Source organism: Leopardus geoffroyi, chromosome A2 (genome assembly GCF_018350155.1).
Source record: "Leopardus geoffroyi isolate Oge1 chromosome A2, O.geoffroyi_Oge1_pat1.0, whole genome shotgun sequence".
Classification (NCBI taxonomy): domain Eukaryota; kingdom Metazoa; phylum Chordata; class Mammalia; order Carnivora; family Felidae; genus Leopardus; species Leopardus geoffroyi.
The window spans coordinates 162,327,226-162,344,783 of record NC_059331.1 but is presented as its reverse complement, the minus strand read 5'-3'; the positions used below and the strand labels follow the sequence as shown (position 1 = coordinate 162,344,783).

General features: G+C 43.8%; 1 protein-coding gene across 3 annotated transcripts in view; it reads left to right on the top strand.

Annotated features, from left to right (window-relative positions):
• ZNF786 (zinc finger protein 786) overlaps positions 1 to 15,322 on the top strand; it is a 30,438-nt gene extending 15,116 nt beyond the window's left edge. For 2 of the 3 annotated variants that reach the window (XR_006716633.1, XR_006716632.1), the window contains exons 2-6: positions 4,068 to 4,194; positions 7,955 to 8,107; positions 9,552 to 11,867; positions 14,414 to 14,495; positions 14,871 to 15,322. Coding sequence is in view for 1 of the 3 variants with exons in the window: in XM_045496049.1 (XP_045352005.1) it covers positions 4,068 to 4,194; positions 7,955 to 8,107; positions 9,552 to 11,617 (2,346 nt within the window). In the remaining 2 variants the exon portion in view is untranslated. Of the gene's footprint in view, positions 1 to 4,067; positions 4,195 to 7,954; positions 8,108 to 9,551; positions 12,331 to 14,413; positions 14,496 to 14,870 lie in introns of those variants that run through there. The other variant, XM_045496049.1, reaches the window with a different exon arrangement.
• The last annotated feature ends 2,236 nt before the right edge of the window (positions 15,323 to 17,558 follow it).

Sequence of the window (17,558 nt, the reverse complement as noted above, 5' to 3'; positions counted from 1 at the left end):
CATGTGATTCTTGATCTCAGGGTTGTGGCTCAAGCCCCACGTTGGGTGTAGAGATTACCTAAAAAGAAAAAAAAATCTTAAATATAATTTGAAAAAGAAAAGGAAACCATAAAAGAATGTGCATTTAATGTAAATTACTTTAACAAATATATAATTTACATGCTTCTAGTTATAAACCTTAGATAGATGCATGCTATCACCACTCTTATTCAACATCATTCCAGCCAATACAATAAGAAAAATAAGAAATGATAGGCTTAAATGGTTAAAAGAAATGTTAATTTGCAGATCTCGTTCTCAACATAGACACTCCAAGGCAGTCAACTAAAGTGTTAGCCAACAAGGGAATTCATTTCCAGAATAAACACAAAAATTAGCTTCCCAGCCTTTCATAATTAGAAATTTTAGTGGGGGGGAAAAAGAACCCAAAACATGGTAGCAACAAAAACTCTACCATCCCTAGAAATGAACCTGTTGAGAATTATGTAAAATCTACATGAAGAAAACTAATTTTACTAAAGCACATAAAATGTCTAGAAAAATGAGAGAGATGTTTCTGCGTGGAAAGAACCCATATTTTAGAGGTCCATTTCTCCCCAAATTAATATATTAAGCATATTCGTATCAGAATCCCATGAGAATTTGTATAAATTTGACAAAATACCTTTACTATTTATGTAGAAGAGAAAACAGACAAGAAAAGCCAAGACGTTTTCCTATGGGAAATGATGGAGGTTAGTGGTGGATGGCCATGCCCCCTTAAAAAGCAAAATATCTAGGGGCGCCTGGGTGGCTCAGTCGGTTAAGTGTCCGACTTGGCTCAGGTCATGATCTGACGGTCCGTGAGTTCGAGCCCCGCGTCGGGCTCTGTGCTGACAGCTTGGAGACTGGAGCCTGTTTCAGATTCTGTGTCTCCCTCTCTCTGACCCTCCCCCGTTCATGCTCTGTCTCTCTCTGTCTCAAAAATAAATAAAGGTTAAAAAAAAAATTAAAAAAAAAAAAGCAAAATATCTGATAAAACTATAAGAATTATACTGCAGTGTTGGAGCAAAAGGATAAATGGAAGTATAAATGGAGTATAAATGCCAAGTATAAATGGAAGCCTAATTAATGAAAAACAATCCCAAATCGATGGTGAAAGAATAGACTGTTGAGTAAGTTTTGTGATAACTGAAAATCCACCTGGAAAAAGAATTATGTTCCTTCCTGTTATGTTACACATAAATAAGTTCCAGATGGAAAACGGTCTAAGTCTAATAAAAGTTATAAGAATGTTATGAAGAATTTAAGAGAATATTTTATAATTTTAGAATAGGAAAAGTCTTCCAAATCAAGACACTAAACCCTAAAGCCACAAAAGAGGTTCTCCTGAAAACTATAATAATATAAGAAAAGCAGTGTAGAAGATGGAGAAATTATCTTTATTTGAGAATTTTTATTGTATCCCACCATAAACTTAATAGGATTGATAAATAATATGGCACATTAATTGGATACACAGTAAGTTTACAAAAATCAGTAACTTTTTAAAAAACTATTAATAATAATTTGAAATGGCACCCCAAAAGGGGTGGTCTCATTTACAATTGCTGGAAAGACCACAGAATACCAGAAATAAAGTTAATAAAAAAGACTCAGGGGGCACCTGGGTGGCTCAATCGGGTAAGTGGCCGACTTCACCTCAGGTCACGATCTCACGGTCTGTGAGTTCGAGCCCCGCATCGGGCTCTGTGCTGACAGCTCAGAGCCTGGAGCCTGTTTCAGATTCTTTGTCTCCCTCTCTCTGACCCTCCCCCGTTCATGCTCTGTCTCTCTCTGTCCCAAAAATAAATAAACGTTAAAAAAAAAAAAAATTTTTTTTTTTAAAAAAAGACTCAGAACATTTATGAAGAAAATAATTAAGTTTATTAAGGATAGCAAGCTGGACCAAATGAATGTATAACATGTTTCTAGATGAGATCAATCTTTCCTAAATACATATATACAGTTAATGCAGTCCAGACTGGAATTCCAATGCACTTTTTTTTTGTTGTTGGACTAAATAATTTTGGAGTTTATAAGGAAGGATACATATCTACAAATTCACAGCAGTAACTTTGAAAAGAATGTGAGGAGAGGGTAAGACTTACCATCCATTATTACAATATTGCATAGGTACTGTAATCAGACACATATAGAAAGTGTAAGAGAATATATAGATTCACATATTTATGAAAATCTAATACATGCAAAGATTAAAGGTTGGCATTCCAATCTAAGGAGAAAGGATAGTATACTTATTGGTGTGTGATTGGCTCTCCATAAGTATCTATTAAAGATGCCAATCTCATCTGTAGAATTTTCTTTGATTTTTACTAAAAATATTAACTTATGTTGAGAGAGAAAGAGATTATGTGAGCAGGGGAGGGGCAGAGAGAGAGGGAGAGAGAGAATCCCAAGCAGGCTCCCCACTGTCAGCACTGAGCCTGATGCAGGGCTCCATCTTGCAAACTGTGAGATCATGACCTGAGCCAAAATCAAGAGCCAGAAGCTCAACTGACTGAGCCACCCAGGTGCCCCTCATCTGTAGAATTAAATTGCAAATCTAAGGGCAAAAAATATTAGTAGAATATTTGTATAACTTTTTGGTGTGGGGGACACTTAAAAAGCTGGAAACTATGGGGGCACCTGGGTGGCTCAGTCTCACGTCTCTCTCTCAAAATAAACCTTTAAAAAATTAAAAAACAAACCTGGAACCCATGGAAAGGACTGACAAATTAAAGACTCAAAATGCTCTATTTGGCAGAAGATAAAATCAAAATACAAACGACTGGGGGAGAAAATGTTTGCTAGTCAATCAAAGGATGATTCACCCTGATATAAAGAAGTTCATTCAAATTATAGGAGTCCACGAGAATGTTGAGCAAAGGATGTGAACAGACATGTACAAAGATACTGGAACATCCTCCACACCCGAAAAGTATGAACAGGATGTTAAGCCTCACAAATGAATGCAAATTAAAACAATGAAATTTTTTACCCATTGCACTGGCAAAAAAAATAATAATAAAGGTTTAAAAACATGCTGTGCTGATGAAGGTGCAAAGAAATAAGTCTCATCTTATTAGCAAAAGGGCAAAAGTGCTGGATTTTTTTTGGAAGGCAGTCTAGTGGTATTTATTAAACTGAACATTTTTATACCTTTTGATTTAGTAGTTCTCCTTTTTAGGCTTTATCTTACAGTGGTAAAAGCACTAGTATATCAGGAAGCATATCAGAGCATTGTTTGTAATTTATAAAGGAAATGGAAACTATATGTCCCATTCATGGGGTATGTGTGCCCATGCAACGGAATACAATGCATTTTGCAAAAACCTGGTTTTGCCTATACACACTGACCTGGAAAAACACCTGACATATTAAGTGAATGAAGTTACACAGTGCTTTATTCCCTCTTTTGTTTTTAAAAGAAGAAAAATATCCTATACAAATGCATATGTAGTTTGAACAACCATAAAGAACCACGGAAGGTATGGTGGTTAACAGAACCACATGGTTGGAGTAGGGGGAGGACCAGTTCTCAAGGAGGAAGCTGCTGAATACACAAGAACAGGATCCTCTTAAAAAAGTCTTTTAGGGGCGCCTGGGTGGCGCAGTCGGTTAAGCATCCGACTTCAGCCAGGTCACGATCTCGCGGTCCGTGAGTTCGAGCCCCGTGTCGGGCTCTGGGCTGATGGCTCAGAGCCTGGAGCCTGTTTCCGATTCTGTGTCTCCCTCTCTCTCTGCCCCTCCCCCGTTCATGCTCTGTCTCTCTCTGTCCCAAAAATAAATAAACGTTGAAAAAAAAAAAAAATTAAAAAAAAAAAAAAAAACTCTTTAAAAAAAAAAGTCTTTTAAATTGATGAAAAGGAGGGGCACCTGGTTGGCCAGTGGGTAAAGCGCGTGATTCTTGATCTCAGGGTTGTGAGTTCGAGCTCCATGTTGAGGGTAGAGTTTACTTAAGAAAGAAAATAAATACATTGATGAGAAGGAGCTGAAATCATTTTGAAGCAATAATGACTATATATGTATTATGTCTGTAATTTCAGTTACCTCTGACTTTTGAAGATGTTGCCATTTATTTCTCTGAACAAGAATGGCAGAATCTGGAGGCATGGCAGAAGGAGCTTTACAAGCATGTAATGAGAACCAATTATGAGATTCTTGTTTCTCTAGGTAAGAAGTGCTTGATTTTGTGGGTAGATCCTGGAAATGGGCCTGAAAGAGGTCTTGGCCACTTGAGTTTCCTGTTTGTTAGGTGGCCAGATTTCTCAGAAATTAACTCAGAAAGGTATTTTTGTTTTACCCTAGAGTCATATGTTAAATACACCAGGACTCGGGAGTTTTAGTTGCTACACAGTCATAGGGTGCCATGATTTCCATATTGGAGCACTCCTAGCTCCTATCCATAATGTACCCATATTATCTTTAATATAGGTAGTGTCCCTACTTGTCAGCTTTTACAGTGGGGTCTGTATAACTCAGAAAAGCTATAATATTTCCCTGCAGTGAGATTTTGTAAGGCTGTACCCTGAGATGTTTAACAGGAGCTGTCTCTGCTTGGTTATAGTAATGTGTTCTTTTTAGTCTTTTTCCTTACTTGGTCTTCATATGTTTTTTTTTTTTAATTTATCAAATGTGATTTTTAAGAATCAGTCTGTTCAGAGAAGTGTCGAATGATAAGGTCTCTGCTTCATCCTCACTCCTGTACTCAGTTCATTTCCCAAGGCAACCACGTTTAACCTTTTCTGTTTTAGTTCTTACTGTGGTTTCCTCCAATCTTACTATCATGCTTGTGTCTCAGTTTCTTGATTTATCACGTCTAGACAGCATTAACTCATTACTATGAAAAATGAGGGATTAACTCACTTACAGGATCTTCTGTCTCCTTTTTTCCCTTTCCCCCGAATTTTGAGGTTTTTTTTTTTCAGGCCTCTATGGGCTAACTTTATAACTTAAATAATAAACTCCTGGATCATGTTCTGTGAACTTCATATTACATCTCGATTACTTCAGGGTATGAAGATAAGGTGATTAGTTCTCCTGTACTTCCTGTCACCTCTTCTGCCAGCTCCTAACAGCCATACCACTTCTTTATATCATAAGGTTTCTAATACTTTATATTCTATTCTTTTACCATAATTAAGTTTTCTAGGCTTTACATAGACAGTGTTGTTTCTAAAACATATAATCTAAGATATTACATATTTTTATTTTTACTGAAGAACCAATTAAAGTAATTGAATCTATAGAGAAAGAAAGATAATCTTATTATCATCCATCCTGTTCTACCCAGAAAGAATGTTCCAAACATCAGGATTAAATGGATGTGAAGTGGTATATTGTTGTGGTTTTGATTTGAATTTCCTTAACAGCTAATCATGTTGAGCATCTTTTCATTTGTATACCTTCTTAGGAGAAATGTCTGTTCAAATACTTTGCTCATTTTTAAATTTATTTCTTTGTCTTTTTATTGTTGAGTTTTAAGAGTTCTCCATTTGTAGGGCGCCTGGTGGCTCAGTCTGTTAAGCATCTGACTCTTGCTCTCATGTCAGGTCTTGATCTCAGGGTCATGAGTTTAAGCCCTGTGTTGCATTCAAAGCCTATTAAAAACAAATTCCCTATTTGTTTTGGATACTGGATCCTTATCAGATACATAATTTGCAGATCATTTTCTCCCATTCTGTGGTTGTCTGTTCACTTTCTTTATTTTGGGGGGGGGGGGGGGAGAGAGAGAGAGAGAAAATATGAGTGGGGGAGGGGCAGAGAGAGGGGAAGGACAGGATCCTAAGCTGGCTTGGTGCTGTTTTTTGACATCTCTTCTCACAGACTGAGATCACCACCTGAGCCGAAGTTGGATGCTTAACCGACTGAGCCACCCAGGTGCCCCTGTTCACTTTCTTGATATTATCCTTTGAAGCACAAAAGTTTTCAATTTTCATGAAGCCCAACTTCTTTTTCTTGTGTTGCTTGAGCTTTTGGTGTCATATCTAAGAAACCATTGCTTATAATCCAAAGTCACACAGATTCACTCCTATGTTTTCTTCTGAGAGGTTTAGAGTTTCATTGCTTACATTTAGGTCTTTGATCCCTTTTGAGTTAATTTTTGTATACAGTGTGAAGTAGGGATCCAACTTCTTTTGCATGTGGATATCCAGTTGTCCCAACACCATTTGTTGAAAAGTCTTTCCCCATTGAATTCTCTTGGCACCCTTTTGGAAAATCAGTTTACCATAAATGTAGAGTTTTATTTTTGGATTCTCAATACTGTTTCATTGATGTATGTATGTTTGTCTTTTTGATTACCATTACTTTTAGGATCAATTTGTCAAAAAACAAGGCAGATTGGATTCAGGGAATATTGTCATTTTAACAATATCAAGGCTTCCTTTTCATGAACATGGGATATCTTCCTGTTCATTTATGACAAAATCTCTTTGAACAATATTTTATAGTTTTTATTGTATAAGTCTTGGATTTCTTTTATTAAATTTATTCCTAAATGTTTTATTCTTTTTTGTGTTATTATAAATTGAATTGTTTTCTTGGTCTTGTTTTTTTATTTATTTTTTAATTTTTAAGTTTATTCACTCAGAGAGAGAGAGAGAGAGCGAGCAAGCACAAGCTTGGGAGGGGCAAAGAGAAAGGGAGAGAGAATACCAAGCAGGCTCTGCACCATCAGCTCAAAGCCTGATGTGGAGCTTGAACTCACAAACTGTGAGATCATGACCTGAGCCAACGTTGGACACTTAACTGACTGAACCACCCAGGCTTTACTTTTGGAAAAATACTTTTATTTTAAAAGATGCTGGGATTTCAACAGATGAAGACTGAGAATAGGTATATGGATTTAAACAAAAGATAGGGATTCCTTTTCTCATGAAAGAAGTCTTAGAATTCTTTTGGGATTGCAGTCAGATTTCAGAGGACAAGGAGGAATCTAGAACAGTGATCTGTCTCCACATGTACTACATCACTCTGACATTTTATTCCTGAGGCAGGCATTGCCCAGCGTACCCTCTTTCTCTTATTTGAACCATACACTGATCTCCCTTTAGCAGCCTATGAAGCATACTTTAGATTCTGTTAAATATATTTTATTGAAAGAAAATTTTACTTGAAAATAAATAAACATTTCTTTTGGGAAATGGGGGTCATATATTAAAGAATCTTGTAACTATTTTCATCTGTTTATTTCATTGCTTACAACCCTTTTTATTCTAGCAGAACTCCACCATGTTTGGAGTCATGATTAGCACCGTCACCAGAGAACTTCTGAGAATATTTTAGCTGGAGCTACCTACTTTGAAATTGCCTAGGACAGGCATTCGAGTTATTTTTCCATCTCCCCCTCTTCTCGTGATATCTGTCCAGCTGTCTCCAGGGCTGTCCCACCATTCTCAGAGCACCCTACTAGTGAGTTTTATGAAACCCATGGCTAAATACATATTGCTAGACATATGGGGACCAAGACAGGATTTAAACAGTATAACTGATTTAACAGGTCCAGAAAGATTAGGAAGAACTTTTAGGATGTGTGGGCAGTTTTACTCCTCTTTGTGCAAACCTATAATCTATTTTTGACATCTCTTCTCATACATTATCCCAGGAATACATTTAAAAAATTTAAAAACAACTCTGTGTGCTTTAAATTTAGTGCTCAGATGGGGCGCCTGGGTGGCGCAGTCGGTTAAGCGTCCGACTTCAGCCAGGTCACGATCTCACGGTCTGTGAGTTCGAGCCCCGCGTCGGGCTCTGGGCTGATGGCTCAGAGCCTGGAGCCTGTTTCCGATTCTGTGTCTCCCTCTCTCTCTGCCCCTCCCCCGTTCATGCTCTGTCTCTCTCTGTCCCAAAAATAAATAAACGTTGAAAAAAAAAATTTTTTAAATTTAGTGCTCAGAGAAACCAAAATACCCTGTCTAACTTCTTTGTACAGATGATGGACTTCCCAAACCAGAACTAATATCACGGATTGAAAAGGGGAAAGAGTTCTTCAAGAACTGGGGAGAATCACAGAAATCAGGAAACATAATTTGCTCTTCAGCTGATCTGCATTTTGATCCAGTTATTGAGGGACATCTGTTTTGGCGTGAGTATTAAGAAATTAGGGCCCTTTCCTGAGGACATCACATTCAGATATCTTTGTTCCAGTTCTCTGATCATGTCTTCCTGTTTGGCTAGGCTGAGGCTTGATGTCTGGCATATTCTAGAAAAAGGCAGTAAAGCACAGTGGTTAGGAGTATGGGTCCTGGACTCTGAGTCTGGATCTTGCTTTTCTGGGTCGCCTTGGGCAAGTTATTCAGCCTCTCGATATTTCAATTTCCTGGCCTATGAAATGAAGATAATAAAAGCACCTACATTATAGGTTTAAGTAGGTTAGTATACATAAAGTGTTAAAATGATACATGGCACACAGTAAGAGCTCAGTAAACAGGCACTATTGTTAGTAGGCAGGGCTGGTGTGGGGCGGGGCGGTAGCGAAACTGGTTATGTAAATCCTAGTGACCAAAATTGCTTCCTTCCTATCTGGGAACTGTTGTCTCTACTTGAATACCTAAAACTTAGCTCTCCTCTGTTGTTTCTTGTTATCATAGGAGAGTCTGAAATTTTTGGATTCTTAAAAGGCAGCATTAAAATACGGAATGAGAAAGCCAACGGGAGCATCATTCCCAGAAATTTGTTTAGTTTGCTTAGTTTGTTGCTGCTGCTTTCTGGACAGTAAAGGAGTTTTGCTTCACAAATTCTTTCACTTTTTACCATCTGTTATCAGTTCTTCCAAGAAACCTTTTTAAAAGGTTGGTGGAAATAGGGGCGAGGAGTGGGGAACAGAGCCCAAGCCCTGCTGCCTGGCCTGAGGGACATCCCCTGGGTGACATGGGACCGTGGTGTTAGGGTCTAATAGTGACACCGTCATCATCCTGACTCCAGAAATGCCTCCACATCAAAACGGCACAAGTTGGATGGTCCTGTAGTCATGGCGGTGAGCACATGGGGTGTGCAGTATGCCAGGCACGTGTTCAACACTGTAACTGCAGGAACTCAATAATCATGACAATCAAATGTCCTGTTGTTTCCCTGTTTCTACGGGAGAAGGAACCAAAGCCAAGAGAGATTCACTTGACAGAGGCTAGACAGTGGAAAGGTGGGATTTGAACCCAGACGGTCTCATTTCAGAGCATAGGCCCTATTAAGACCTATATTTTCCTTTTTTTTTTTAAGTTTATTTATGTAATCTCTATACCCAACATGAGGCTCGAACTGATGACGCTGAGATCAAGAGTGGCATGCTATTCCGACTGAGCCAGACAAGCGCTCCTAGATTTTCCTCTTTTAAGAAAAGTTTTTTTCGGTTTAATTTTAGCAGACTCTCACCAAACTCCTGGTCATTAAATGGAACCATACTGAAATGTCCTTGGTTGTGGAGCTCCGTGGGAGCTGGGTTCCCAGAGGTCACTGTTACTGCTCCCTTTCCTGGTGATATAAGCCTTTAGTCATGACAGGAATACGGACTGAAGTTTTGTTTTCCATTTCAGGAAGTCAACAAGCTGTGAATTCAGGAGAAGCTAAATGCCGGTTCCAAGTAGATCTCCTACAGGGCCAGTGCCCCTCTGAACTCTCACTAGGAGGAAGGGCAGATGCTTCCTTCAGGCCTGACGGGAGGATCGCTCTCGTGAATCCACACAGACCTGTCGCATGGGCTCCAATTCCAGTAGTCCCCAGCTGCAGGGAACCTACCCGGAGAGAAGGAATCCCAAGTCCCAGAACTCTGGCTCCCCCTGCCTTTCAGGAGGTCCCCTCCTGGGAGGGCACCCAGCACCCAAGCGCTGTTAGTGAGGAAAGCTTTTGGAAGAAGAATCACTTAGAGAAGCACCAGAGCCACTTGAGTGACCAGCCGTGTAGGCCCTGGAAGAAATTCAGCAAACAAGCCGATCCACAGCAACAGCGCAGCATCCCTCAGGGTCGGAGGGATTTCCGGTGTCACGACTGCGGGCGGAGCTTCCACCGGAAGCGGTATTTGCTCAGGCATCTGGCTGTACCGGCGGGGACGAGCTCCCCGCAGGGCCCTGGATGTAAACGGTGCGGCCCGCGCAAGCAGAGCCTTCTCGGCCACCGCCTCCGGCGCAGGGGGGAGAGGCCTTCCCAGTGCCCCAGGTGCGACCGGAACGCTCTCCCGAAGAACGGCCTGGCGGCTCCCCAGGGCCAGCCCAGCAGGGGGAGGCTGGTCTCCCGTGGCGAAGGCGACCTGGCCCTCCCGGGGAAGGCACGGCGGGCCAGCTTGCGCTCGGGAGGGAAGCCAGGCCCGTGGCCGGGGGCCGCGGAGACTGTCCAGCACCGTCCCGCCGGGGAGAGGCCGTTGTCTTGCCCCGAGGGTGGCGAACGCTTCGCTGCCGGGTCCCAGCTCGCCAGCCACAAACAGGTGCACGCGGGAGAGCGGCCCTTCTGGTGCCAGGAGTGCGGCGACAGCCTCCGCCCGGGCGGCTCGCTGGAGGTCCACCGGCGCGCGCACGGCGGCGGCAGACCCTTCTCCTGCGCCAAGTGCGGCAAGGGCTTCGCCAAGCGGTGTAAGCTCACGGAGCATGTCCGAGTGCACAGCGGGGAGAGGCCCTTCGGGTGCGCCGATTGCGGCCGGAGCTTCCGCCAGAGGGGACAGCTGCTGCGGCACCGGCGGCTGCACACGGACGAGAAGCCCTTCCAGTGCTCGGAGTGCGGGCTGAGCTTCCGCCTCCAGAGCATGCTGAGAGCACACCGGCTCCGGCACGGCGGGGAGAGGCCCTTCTCCTGCGGCGAGTGCGGCAGGGGCTTCGCGCACCGCTGCAAGCTCCGGGAGCACCTGCGAGTGCACAGCGGGGAGAGGCCCTTCCGGTGCCCCGAGTGCGGCAAGAGCTTCCGCCTCAAGGGCATCCTGAAGGCCCACCAGCGCACCCACAGCAAGGAGAGGCCCTTCTCGTGCGGGGAGTGCGGCAAGGGCTTCACCCGGCAGTCCAAGCTCGCCGAGCACTTCCGCGTGCACAGCGGCGAGAGGCCCTTCCGCTGCTCCAGCTGCGACCGGAGTTTCCGCCTCAAGGGGCAGCTGCTTAGTCACCAGCGCCTGCACACGGGCGAGAGACCCTTCCAGTGCCCCGAGTGTGGCAAGAGCTACCGCGTCAAGGCCGACATGAAGGCCCACCAGCTGCTGCACGGCGGGCAGATGCCCTTCTCTTGCGAGTGCGGCAAAGGCTTCACCAAGCAGTCCAAGCTCATCGAACACGTCCGGACGCACACGGGGGAGAAGCCCTTCCAGTGCCCCACGTGCGACAAGAGTTTTCGCCTGAAGGCGCAGCTGCTCAGCCACCAAGGCCTGCACACAGGCGAGAGGCCCTTCCACTGTCCCGAGTGTGATAAGAACTTCCGGGAGAAGGGACACATGCTGAGGCACCAGCGCATACACAGACCCGAGAGGCCGTTCGCCTGCGGCGACTGTGGCAAGGGCTTCATCTACAAGTCCAAACTTGCCGAACACATCCGCGTGCACGCCAAATCCTGCAGTGCCCCCAGCGAGCCTGACGTCAAGAAGAGGCTCAGCCAGCTGTTCGCGATGATCGAGGCTGACTGGAGTTGAGGCCGGGAAGGGCGTCCAGAGCCTTCGGCAGGCTTGACGTTCCCTGGGAATCCACAGCAGCCATAGCGAAACCCTCCGGGAGACAGATTTTAGGAACAGGGGCCCTTTTTTGACCAAGAATGGAACCAAGTTAGGAGTATGAGAAGCCACAAAGGATTTTCTCGGCTAAAACATCACCAGGAAGGGGCGCCTGGGTGGCCCAGTCACTTGAGCATCCGACTCCTGATTTCGGCTCAGGTCATGATCTCAGGTTGGTGGGTTCGAGCCCCAGATCTGGATCCATGCTGACAGCCCGATCCTGCTTGGGATTCTCTCTTACCCTCTGTCTCTGTCCTTCCCCCCCCCACTCAGGCGCGGGCGCTCTCTTTCTCTCTCTAAAATAAACATTTAAAACATCACCAGTTCTATTTCCTATCCATTGATAAAAGAGATATCTGTTCTTCTTACCATCTTAAGTGGTAATTTCCCCCCAAATGTTCAGCTAGCTCTGAAATCCCAGCTTGAATTAAGACAAAAGGAAATCCTTCCAGTACTGTTCCCAAAGTTGAGGAGATGAGGTGGCTATTAAATGTCCACTGTTCTCCTTTTCCACAGTATGATTCTAGAGTGGGGGTTCAGGTATGTGTGAATTTTGTTGCAGCCCTGATATAATGTTGAATTTGGTTTTGATTCATTTATTTTGAAACTGTGAGCAATAAAACAAGTTCTCTGAATCCTGGTCTGTTTACGTGAATGCTGAGGCTTCACGGTATGTTTCGTGGTGGTGATGTATATAGTTCCCCCTAAAGAAAACTGATAATTTCATCAAAGTTTGGTAATCTGAGTTGAAGAAATGTAAAAGCAAGGGTACTAAGGGGAGCCCGGTGGCTTAGTTGGTTAAGCGCCAGCTCAGGTCATGATCTCACAGTTCGTGAGTTCGAGTCCTGCATCCGGCCCTGTGCTGACAGCTTGGAGCCTGGAGCCTGCTTCAGATTCTGTGTCTGCCCCTCCCCTGCTCGCACTCTGTTTCTCTCAAAAACAAATGAACATTAAAACAAATTTTTTTTTTTTTTTTTTTTTTTAAAGCGAGGATGCTAAGATGTATAGGGCTAGAATTTAGATGAGAGATGGATTGGGACAGGAGATACAGGTTTAGGGGTTGCAGAACAGAGAAGCTGTTCACAGCCAAGACAGTGAAGGAGATTACCAAGAGTGCCTATCTAAGCAGTGACTAAATCTGAGTAAAGACAAAATAAAGCCAAGGGGCACCAGGCTGGCTCAGTGAGCAGAGCATGCGACCTATCTCGGGGTTGTGAGTTCTAGCCCCACATTGGGTGTGGAGATTACTTAAAATCTTCAGGAAAAAAATAAATAAAGCTAGACAGCTTTGTCATGCAGCAGTACAGGCAACAACAATTTAGTGTGGAGTTTGAAAGCAAATGTTAAAAGTAAACAGAAGTCCAGGAGATTACCCCACTTGTTACATGAGGTGAAGACGGCAGGAGCACAGAATGTTTGTACATTAGGGACAGAATTGCACTCCAGACAAAGAATTCCTGACTTTCAGAGGGTTCATGTTTCGTGTAAAGAATGGCTGACCTGAAATTTGGAGAGATGACAGAAAATGAGACTGCAACTAACCTATAACAAACACACTATTAAAACAATGTTTCACAGATGATGTGCTCTGGAACACTAGCTCCAGAGGTATACTTTTTTTTTTTTAATTGTTTATTTTTGAGAGACAGAGCATGAGTGGGGGAAGAGCAGAGAGAGAGGGAGACACAGAATCCAAAGCAGGCTCCAGGCTCTGAGCTGTCAGCACAGAGCCCGACATGGGGCTTGAACCCACGAACTGTGAGATCATGACTTGCGCCGAAGTCAGGCGCTTAACCAACTGAGCCGCCCAGGCACCCCTCCAAAGGTGTACTTTTAAAAAAAGAGAAAAGCACCACATGGCCAATTGAGGTAAAAACAGTTTTCCTCCGTTCCCTCCACCCCACCACACACACATGAAGTCTATTAGGAATACCTAATGTATAGTATATTCTTATATTGTGAATATATTTGACCTTGGGATTCTTTCTTTTTCAAAAACGTTTACTATGACCTTGGGGACATAGAGTTCTGCAGGATTCATTTTGGAAAACGTTACTGAAGAGCCCTTTTGGCTCCAGCAAAGCAGCCCTATGTCCATTAAGAAGAATGAGAATCCAGGGAGCCTGGGTGGTGTAGTCAGTTGAGCGTTGGTGTCTTGGTTTCGACTCAGGTCATGAGTTCACTGTTTTGTGGGTTTGAGTCCTGTGTTGGGCTCTGCGCTGGCAGTGCAGAGCCTGCTTGGGATGCTCACTCCCTCTCGCTCTACTCCTCCCCTACTCAAGCTGTCTCTGTCTCTCTCAGGATAAATAAATTTAAAAAAAAAATTTTTTTTTTTTTAAGCATGAGAATCCAAGGAAAAGAGGTCTTAGGTTTTATGGGGCAAAGAAAACAGACCTTTAAGTCAGAATAAATTCTTATGTGGTTTAAGAGTACCCTCTTTCCTCAAGTGATGGGACACCAGCAAAGGTCACTGACAACGTTGAAAGATTTTATCATTTAGGCAGGTTTACAATCACTCAGAGCCACGGTGATGTCTGTTGTGTTCACAGAGTAGCCAACCTCAACGTGTGGAGCTAGACTCAATGTAAGCAAAGAAGGTGGATGCCCGTGGTGGGGACCCTGCCAGCAGGATGTGATCAGGAACCCAGTAGAGGTTTCATGGGAGACCAAAGGCTGGAGCCTCTAGTTTGCTTCTCACTTATTGCCTGTTCCTTGCAGGATTTCACAGATGGTAAAAGATCCAGAGGGTTCAAAATATTGTTAAAAACTAGAGGTGCCTTGGAGAAAGTCAAGAAGAAAGGTAAGATCCAACTAAACCCAAGTACTCCTTTCAATTCTTTTTAGACTTTATATAGAGATAAATATATAAGGAATATAATAAATATATAGAATAATTTATAATTCTAAATTCCGAATTTTAGCATTATAAGGAGCAGGAAGATTTTTTTATTCCAATCTCTAATGTTACAGGGGAGGAAACCAAAGGTATAGTAAATGTCTCACCCATAGTTAGTGGCTGGGTTGGGACTCTTTGTGGGTCCCCAGGTACGAGGGCAGGGATCCTTCCACCACACTTAATTGGAAATTCAGGAAATTCATATTCTGTGCATGAGAAATACCAAGTGCTTAAAGTAATAAAACTAGTACAGTTACTAAACCAATTAATTTGTTGCAGAAGAGAGGGGAAAACGTTTTCAAAATACGAAAGAAGATTACAAAGAAAGAGAACAGAAAAAAAAAAACACCAACTACTGAGGACAAAATCACACAGGCCTAAGGAGATTATTAGCATCTGGAAGAGACCAAAAGAGTAATGAAAGTTATTTTTTTTTAATAGGGAAGAAAAGCAGAGAATTAATGGAAACCCTTTATGATTATAAGAACAAAATGATTAGGGATAAAACACAAACAGGTTTCAGACTGAATGTAATTCACTGCCTTACTCTTTACCAAGCAAGTTTGCGGGGGAGGTTTTCATCAACTTAACAAGGGCAGTTTGGAGTGATTAAATAACTACAGATCCAGAAATTTTTAGGTATAATTGACAAAATAAAGGACAGTTTGTTATCAGAAATTCTTTTTAACGTTAAAAAAAATTTTTTTTAATGTTTATTTGTTTTTGAGAAAGAGACAGAGCATGAGCGAGGAGGGGCAGAGAGAGAGGGAGACACAGAAACCGAAGCAGCTCCGGGCTCTGAGCTGTCAGCACAGAGCCTGACGTGGGGCTCGAACTCACCACCTGTGAGATCATAACCTGAGCTGAAGTCGGATGTGCTTAATCGACTGAACCACCCAGGTGCCCCTGTCATCAGAAGTTTTAAAATGAAATGGAACGGAGCATCTGGGTGGCCCAGTACGTTGAGCGTCTGACTTTGGCTCAGGCCATGATCTCATGGTTCATGAATTAGAGCCCCACATTGGCCTTGCTCCTGTCAGCATAGAGCCCTCTTTGGATCCTCTGTCTTCCTTTCTCTCTGCCCCTCCCTGACTCTTTCTCTCTCTCTCAAAAGAAATAAAAAATAACAGCCTCCACATTACATCCTTAACTTACAAACACTCCTGCTGGCGAGTGCTAGCTGGGTCATCTGACCATTGAATAGTAGTAGAATATGCCACCCCCAAATATGCCACTTTGGCATAAGGAAAGCAATGGAAAGGAAGCAGATACAAGTTTCCTGCCTTCCCCCCATTTGCCTAAAAGCAGGACGTCAGTTTCCAAAGCTGTGCCTCGGAAATCGCCCATTGGTTTCTACCGATGCCTACTTATCAGGAAGGACAAAAGTTATTCCAGAGACAACGTTAGACCCTAGCGGCCTGGAGACAGCACCAGAGAAATCTACATAACGAACATTACTAACTAGCCTTTACTCATCGTTAGAGTACCTTCCTCAGTTTGCCTCCCTTATCACCTCTGCCCACCCCCAAGCTCCTCATAGAAGCTAAAGGACTTGTTCTGAGCCCAAGGCAGTCCAGACCTTTCCTGAAACGACGGAGCGGTGAAAACCACAATGGTGAGTAAGTGAGTGGCGGAGAGGTGGGTGGAGGGGTGCAATGACTCACAATTTCATTTTGAAGAGGGGCAATTTGGGTCAGGAAAAATTGAGGCAGAAAAAGGAACTTTATGCACGGTCCAATTCCATGACTTATATGCCGGTCAATCTTGGATCTAACCTTGTGTAGCCTCCAAAGGAGGAAGGATCAGAGCTGTGGAGTGCAATTCCAGTTCTCCCAGTCCGGAGAGCAGGGGAGATCCGGATGCTGTTAAAGGATGCACAGAGCTGCCGACGCTCCCAGAGCAATCTGCTCCTCCTGCCCGCAGGCGGCACTGTGGGGGCCGAATTCAGGCGCAGGAAAGGCAACATTTCCCGGATGCCTTGCGTATCTCCAGGGCGACGGCCGCCAGCGCCCCCAGAGGTCGACCGCCCAGACTTCCTGGTGGCAGTGTGTGGGGTGGGTGGGGATGGGGGCTGCCGCAGTGACTGGGCATCAGGAAGGGGCAGTTGGTGCCGGACGGAAGCGAGACTCCGGCTGGAACCAGCCTGGGGTGTTGGATCACGCAGTTGCTTTAGGTGCAGCATCAGGTGTGAGCCGTGACATCTCCGGCCGGGCAGAGAGGTTGGCTCTCGGTCCCAGGGTGGCCTGCTGGTGCGGTTCCGGCCAGTAGGAGGCGCCCTCCGAGAAAGTCGGACGGTGGAATCTGCAGCCCTGGCCCAGCCCTCCAACCTGAGCTTGTGTTGTGGGATCCGGAGAGGGCCGTGCAGACAAATCCGTGCGCTCAGCCCTGAACTGAGTTCCTTGAAGCAGAGACTGATTTTTCTCTCTTCTTACCCATCCAGTGTATGGCCCCAGTGGGCGCTCTCCGAACGCTTGTTGAATCAATCAATGAATTAATGAACGTAGAGCCCTACACATAGCTACTGAGTCTACAGTCAGCCCTGGGCTGAGTGTTCTAGTTTCCCTGAAGCTGAGTTTGCGTGTTGGTGAGGTGCAAAATAGGAGAAAGAACAGAGGAAATGATGGCTGAGAAAAGGAAAGAAGCCCTACAGGGGGGCGGGGGGACGTATGATAGATAGTACAACTCTAAATTGCAGTGATAGGGACCGTCACTCTAGTAGTTCTTAAGAAAATGGTAATGATGGTCCTAAGTCTTATTTTAGTTTCAAGGTTTTCAAAGACCCCCGGGGTGACAGTAACTCAATTTCCGATACTTAGCCTAATTTGAAACAGTGTTTCCCAAGAAACATGGCAATTAATTTCTTACTGCCTTTTTCACTAATGCAAAAAAAGAAAGAAAGAAAAAAAAAGTATTAAAAATAGAATCCTTAGTGATTGTAATCTAACTCATTTTATGGGTGAGTAAAGC